General features: G+C 48.1%; 1 protein-coding gene across 3 annotated transcripts; it reads right to left on the reverse strand.

Moving 5' to 3' along the window:
* Positions 1-3,554: 3,554 nt before the first annotated feature.
* On the reverse strand, positions 3,555-5,961 carry RAET1E (retinoic acid early transcript 1E). 3 transcript variants are annotated; one of them, XM_063633950.1, is made up of 4 exons: positions 5,881-5,961; positions 4,942-5,098; positions 4,405-4,680; positions 3,555-3,724 (listed from the first exon to the last, which is right to left on the reverse strand). In XM_063633950.1, the coding sequence occupies exons 1-4, from the start codon at positions 5,959-5,961 to the stop codon at positions 3,555-3,557; spliced, it is 684 nt and encodes a 227-aa protein (XP_063490020.1). The 3 variants fall into 3 exon arrangements, with proteins under 3 accessions (XP_063490020.1, XP_063490018.1, XP_055123367.1); XM_063633948.1 differs by having other exon boundaries at positions 4,942-5,202; positions 5,877-5,961; XM_055267392.1 differs by lacking the exon at positions 3,555-3,724 and having other exon boundaries at positions 4,397-4,680; positions 4,942-5,202; positions 5,877-5,961.
* Between the last annotated feature and the right edge of the window lie 776 nt (positions 5,962-6,737).

Raw genomic sequence — 6,737 nt, forward strand, 5'->3', positions numbered from 1 at the left:
TTGCTGTCCTCACGGAGTGTCTAGGGTTCACCTTCAGCCTTCCCTTCTGCTCACAATCCCCTCTCCCACTGTCTGTGTGGCCCTGCCTCCAGCCTGCTTTGTTGGAGCCCAGGCAGCCTTCTTAATTATTTCCTCCTAGGAATTAAACCTAGAGACCCCTCAACCTTTGGCATGGGATATACTTTCCCATGGTCAGATCATCAAGCTGCTGCCCCACCCAACATTGTGTCTTGCCCACCCTCTGTGTTTCTGTCCATCAGACCACCCATCACATAGGCACCCCCTGGAGAATGACCCTGGTTTAAATCAAGCCTGACTTTGCCAAACCACTGTGGATGCATTAATTTGGAAAGGTCCCTGTTCACCTCAGGGCCCATTTGCAAAGCAGAGACAGTCCCCGAGACTCATTCAGCCTTTGCCTTTCTCCTGTTGGCCAGGGACAGAGAGGGCTCAACTTGACCCAGAGCTAAGCCTCTCAGGTTGTGAATGCCCAGGCGAGAAATGAAATTCACCTCATCTTATTTCTATGGTGAGATTTGGCAGGGGTCTTGGGGAGACTTAGCAATCTTGTTTCTCCCTGTCCTCATACAGGACAAGCCCTGCCCTTAATCCAGAGGCCAGTTGGCCCCATCTCATACTCTGTTTTGCTCACAGTATACCTGATGCCCTCCCTCCTGACCTGTGATTGGGATGGAGCTGAAGATAGTCACTGAGGTGATTTAAGGGATTAGCACCTGGTACAGGTAGGATGGTGGAGATGTGGTTGGGGACATGGATGGTTGAGGTGAAATGGAACAGAAGAGTGCAGGTTCTTGTCCAAGCTCCATACCCAGGAGATGACCCTTACCTCGGCTGCCACTCAAGTCCTCACATGTCCTGAGCTTCTACTATATAGCAGCCACGATAGATTCTCAGGTTACAAAAGTAATGTCCTCAAGTAAGCGCATCAATTTACTGACATACACCCAATCATAAAACAATGTGATAATTTTTCTGTGGTCAGAGTTTCTGAGCTACGAGTGGGGGTAGTTAATTCTATCCAGAAAGAATGGTGACTTCTTAGAGGAGGTGACAGTTAAACTGGACTTGGATAGCTGTCTGGAATTCGGTCAGGTAGGAAAGAAAATTCTAGGCAGAGAGATGAGCATGAACAAAAAATTTGGCAGCAATGATGCACGGTGATTTAGAGATCAGAAAGTTCAGTGTGGATGCCTCTAGACATTTTCTTATCTGTGTCTGATAGATTTTGATATTTTGTATTATCATTTTCATTCATTTCAAAATACTTTCTAGTTTTCCTTGTACTTTTTAGTTTGATATGTAGTTATTTGGAAGCATATTATTTGATATCCAAACATTTGAGGATTTTTCCAGATATCTTCCTGCTATTGATTTCTAGTTTATTTCCATTGTGCTTGGACAAGATGCTTCACCTGATTTCAATCCTTTACATATGTTGAGATTTATTTATTTATTTATTTATTGAGATGGAATCTCACTGTGTCACCCAGGCTGGAGTGCAATGGCGCAATATCAGCTCACTGCAAACTCCACCTCCTGAGTTCAAGCGATTCTCCTGTCTCAGCCTCCCGAGTAGCTGGGATTACAGGCCCATGCCACCACGCCCAGCTAATTTTTGTATTTTTAGTAGAGACAGGGTTTCGCCATGTTGGCCAGGCTGGTCTCGAACTCCTGACCTCAAATGATCCACCCAACTTGGCCTCCCAAAGTGCTGGGATTACAGGAGTGAGCTATCATGCCCAGATGAGATTTATTTTATGATCCAAAAATGGCCCTTCTTGGTGAATGTCCCTATGTATTTGAAAAGACACTCCCTGTCAACCCCTTCGCTCTGTCATTTAGCTTTGATCAGCTTTTTCTCTCTTCTGTCATATCAGCAGAAACAATGCCAAGAAATGCCAGAGACAACAAAATAGGAATGTGTCATGGGCACACAAAGCTCTTTTTCCCTGGGTGCTGCTCTTCCCCATGACAGAGAAACCCATGCGACACAGTGGGGAGGCCCTCCCCAAAGGGTGGCAGATACATTTTTTTCCCCTTGAATTCTAACACACCTTTCCCCAGGCCCACTCTGCCTCCCACTTCTGTTCAGCTCAGCCGTGGGCACTGACCTCCACCGGCACGTGATCCCTGCCTGCTCCTGCCCAGACAGGAAGCCCTTCAGCAGCCAACTCGGTCGCCAGGATGAGGCTGGGAGCCAGGAACCCCTAGGTGTCCATGGAGTTCCCACCTCCTTTAAATCCCTACTGTTCAGACCCAGCTTCTAAAACTGTTCTTCTCCTTCCCTTCCTACTCACCAATCCCCTTCACTACTGTCAATGGCAATGAAGTCCCAGCCTGCTTGGTTGGGGCAGTTAAGTCCTTCTCAGTCACCTTCCACCAGGGATTAAGGTGGGACCCCTTTGCCTGCAGCTCTGTGGGTGGGACCCCTTCCCATCTGAGCATATTCACTCCCTGGGTTCCTGCTGCCATCACACCACCCGCCACACGAGCCCCTTCTGGACCAGTGGCCCTTATCTGACTCAAGCCATATCTTGCGAAGCTGTTGTGACACTGATCTTGGCAAACTCACTTTTCATGTCAGGGCCCCTGCAAAACAGACAGGTCTGAGTCATGGTATTCGTTTAAGCAATGAAAAGGATAGAATCATTTCTTACATCAGAAACATTGCTCCTCAGTGAGTCATAAATGGAGTAGCCTATTTTTCTCATTAGAGGGAACCCTAACTTTGAACTCCACAGACAGAGCCCCAGGAACTGTGACTTGAACCCTAGAGCTCTACTTAACTTTTCCAAATTGCTGTACTTGAAAATGTTGAGGTCAGCCTGGGTCAATCTGGAGAAGACACTATGAGGACAAAGACAGCAATGGAAGAAAGAAATGAATTCTTTGTGTCAGAGCAGTGGCGGAGAAACAGAACCAAAAAGCAGAAGATGTCTGGCAATGTGTCTGGCATATAATAGTTCTCTCAGCCAGGTGTGTTGGCTCACCCCTGTAATCCCAGCGCTTTGGGAGGCCGAGGCGGGAGGATCACCTGAGGTCGGGAGTTCAAGACCAGCCTGACCAACATGGAGAAACCCCATCTCTACTAAAAATGTAGGATGTAGTTCGGCACTGTAATGTTTAGAGGGTGGTGAAAGGATTTCTTATACCACAACTTGTATGTTACCTAGGAGTAAATGCTGCAGCCAGTCCTTTCAGGGAGAACGGGAGAAGGGGATGGGACCTGCTGAGCTAAATCATGGTAAACACAGACAGCAAACAAACTTTCCATCAAAGAGCTGGGGGAAACCCTGGGCCGGATGGCAAGGAGATGACACCCCAGGCAGGCGTTCCAGATCTTAGACCTTGCCCCTCCTCGAGAAGAGATGATTGCTTCATCCCTCCTCTCACTGCACATTGTGCTACCAGCCCTGCTGTGTAGTGTGGGGGCTCAAGACTAAGGCAGTGCACCATTTCTGTGGAGAGAGATGGATCAGGGAGCAGGGGCTTGGGTGAGACCCATGGTTCACCTCTCTCGAGTCCTTACCAGACTAAGATGTCCTCAAGGGCCAGAGACCAGCCTGCCACTCACCATTTTGCCACCGGACATAGATGAGGACAATTCCCATTAAAACTAACAAGATGAATGCCCCCAGGATGATCCATGTATCTGGTAGACTAGAAGAAGACCAGTGGATATCTGAAGCATTTACTGGTGACACTAAAAAAAAAAAAAAAAAAAAAGAAAGAAAGCACAAGCCCTGTCACATAAAAAAAAAAGCATAAAAATATGCTTTCCTTAGCCCCTGCTTTCCCCAGGAACACATGGTGCCCCACATAATCACTGGCTTATGTGACAGCCATTCTACCAGGCCCTGGGCCATGAAGATGAATAGGGGTTGTGCCTTGTCCTATGGAGCTCAGATTTCTACTGACAGAGGTAGCAAATATCCATCTGATTACCACACAGTTTCACATTACTGTGGTTAGAACTGTTTGGAGGATGACACAATGGGTGGTGCTTAATTCTGTGTGGGGAAGGTGGGGAAGGCTTCCTAAGAAGTGGCATTAGAGCTGGTGGAAGGGTAATTATAATAGAGGAAGAGAAGGCCTGGATGTTTGCAATGATGCAGATAGACTTGGGACCATTTAGCAGTGGGTCATTGTGACTGGATCATTGGTTAATGGGAAGGGGCTTCTACACTGAGGAAGAAACAGTGGGAGGTGGGATGGGAAAGGGAGGATGGTGGGAAATTCTTATGGCCGTCACTGACTCTCCAGACAGGAAGCCCACGGAGAAGTCAATGAAATTTTCTATTGCACACACACATTGACACCCACACAGGGAAGGCTTTTGACCTTTAAAGGGAGCTGCCACATTCTCCCACCCAGCTCAGTTACCTGTCGGTTCTGGCATTGCCTCCCAGTGCCCTAAGAATTCCCTGAGCCATTGATCGCAGTCTCCCTTTGAGAGCTTCCTGAAATACTTTTCCAGCCCTCTGTCTTTCTTCCATGTCTCCTTGATCTTACTGGCTTCATGATTAATTACTGTCCAGGTCATGTTCATTGCGTCAAAGAGGAGGGATTTCTCTCCATTGATGGCGAACTGCCAGGACGCACCAGTGCATTGTTCTGCTTCACGTTGACAAAACATCTCCACCTGCAGAGTGGAAGGACCTGCAATCCAGACACAAAGCCATCATCCTCCACTCTTTGAGAGGTCCATCGTCTTCCAATAGGTCAAGTGTTTCTCTGCACATTTAGGGGCCTGTATTCTTTCTGCCCAGACTTGCCCTTTCCTGCCCATTGGGTCCCATGTGCCTCTATGGTTGGGCCAATGATCAATACAGAAATCTACCTGAAGCCCCTCCCCACCTGTGTTCTTCCCTCCCCTCTCTTACTGCCTGCCTCCGTTTCCCCACCCCATTCCACACTTACCACTGGTCTTTGTCTGGGGTTTGATGTCAAGAAGGAGCATCCTGAGATCTCGCCCCACTTCTCCCAGCGTTTGGGTCAATTCTCCCCAAGTGCTGGTGGCATTTACCTTCTTCCCCAGGAGGCCCAGGGGTTTGACCATGTTGTTGTCACTGTCGTACTGAAGGAAAAGAATTTTATTCATGAAGACCTGCGCTTCACACCAGGGCTGTCCAGGTCTGGACCATGATTTTATAGTGAAGTTGAAGCAAAGAGAGTGAGCACCTGTGACAAAAAGATGCAGGTGAGGTCCAGGACAGGGGGAGGCCCATTAGAACCTGTGCTTCTGTGACCCAAGACTCTCTGGACTGGGTCAGGCTGGCACAGGTGGGGCGGCTCCATCCCAGACTCCCTCAACCTTCTGGATCCCTGCTCCCATCTCCCCCTGACTGTCTGGGGTGAGATACTTGATGGTACCAGGGACCCCTGGGGTGCACTTAGTGTTAATGGTGTTAACAGGAGGATTCATGTCACAAGTACTTTTAGCAACATCTACTAAGTTCCGAGGCACAAAACAGACAAGCCAGTGTATGATCTCCTGAGACTTAAAATCTAGCTGAACACACAGGACCTTCAATAGAAAGGAAAAAGAGGCATTTATCACAGGACACACGCCGAATTCCTCCGGGGTCCCAGATGTTCAGGAAAGTGTCCTGGAGTAGAAGGTGGGAGGTAGCATTGTAGAGCTGCCCTCTGTGAGCTAGTGCCTGGCCTAGGGCCTCAGGCTGGGTTCTCCCATGAACTGGGGGTAACATCCCAGGGATCCTCTCCCTCACCTCATCCTTAAGAGCAGGCACCCACTTGTCTGAAGCCTGTATGAAGCCCCAGTCGCCTACCCCCCACCTTTCTCCCTCCTCCTCCTTGTCCTCAGCCAGGTCTTGTGACCTTGGAACACTCACCAACCATGATCTCCAAGGCTATTAGTTGCAACAGTAGAAGCAAAAAAAGGCGTACAGGGCTAGAAGTCAGGGACATTCTTCGCATACTGTGGAGAGTAACGGGCAGGAAGCTGGGCGTGTACACATTCACCCTCACTGGTATGGTGAAGGAGTGTTATCCCACAGCGTGGGTGTGGGCACTGCCCAAATTCTTTACCCTGGAACAACTGAGGTCAGGCCTGTAGAGACCCAAATAAAGAACAATTTTGTGAAGAGAGTGTTTTCCAAGTATTCAGAATATAATTATTTATTGAAAAATAAAAGAAGACATTTAAAAACAAAATTAACTTTGAATAAACTCTCTCTCCTCTCCTCTCCCCACTGCCCCTGCAAAAAAACCCCCTCTGGTGTGAGCAGGATGGTTGGAGGTTATGTGAGCTCCTTCTCCTTTCCTCCAATTTCCTCTTCCCTTCTCCTCCCTGCCTCTTTTGCTTTTCCCTTTCTTCCTGGTACCCCCTCCCCATTCCTGTATTTTCTCCCATCTCCATTCTCTCCTCTCCCACTATCCCTAATCCGTTCAAACTCTTTCCTCTTGAATGGTTGAGATTTTCTCTCACCAAGCACACCCCAATATTAACTAAACTAGCTGCAAACAGGCAGCAACTGGTCTACCATGACAGATGGGTTTTGTGTGTGTGTGTGTGTATGTGTGTGTGTAATTGTAATAAAACATATTGAGTCACTCAATAAACACTTACAGAGTGTCTACTACATGTATCAGGCACTATTGTAGATGCTAATTAACAAAACTGAAATGGTCAGGCCCTCACAGTGGCTCATGCCTATAATCCCAGCACTTTGGGAGGATGAGGCAGGAGGTTC

The sequence above is a fragment of the Symphalangus syndactylus genome, chromosome 2, assembly GCF_028878055.3.
Source record: "Symphalangus syndactylus isolate Jambi chromosome 2, NHGRI_mSymSyn1-v2.1_pri, whole genome shotgun sequence".
Lineage (NCBI taxonomy): Eukaryota > Metazoa > Chordata > Mammalia > Primates > Hylobatidae > Symphalangus > Symphalangus syndactylus.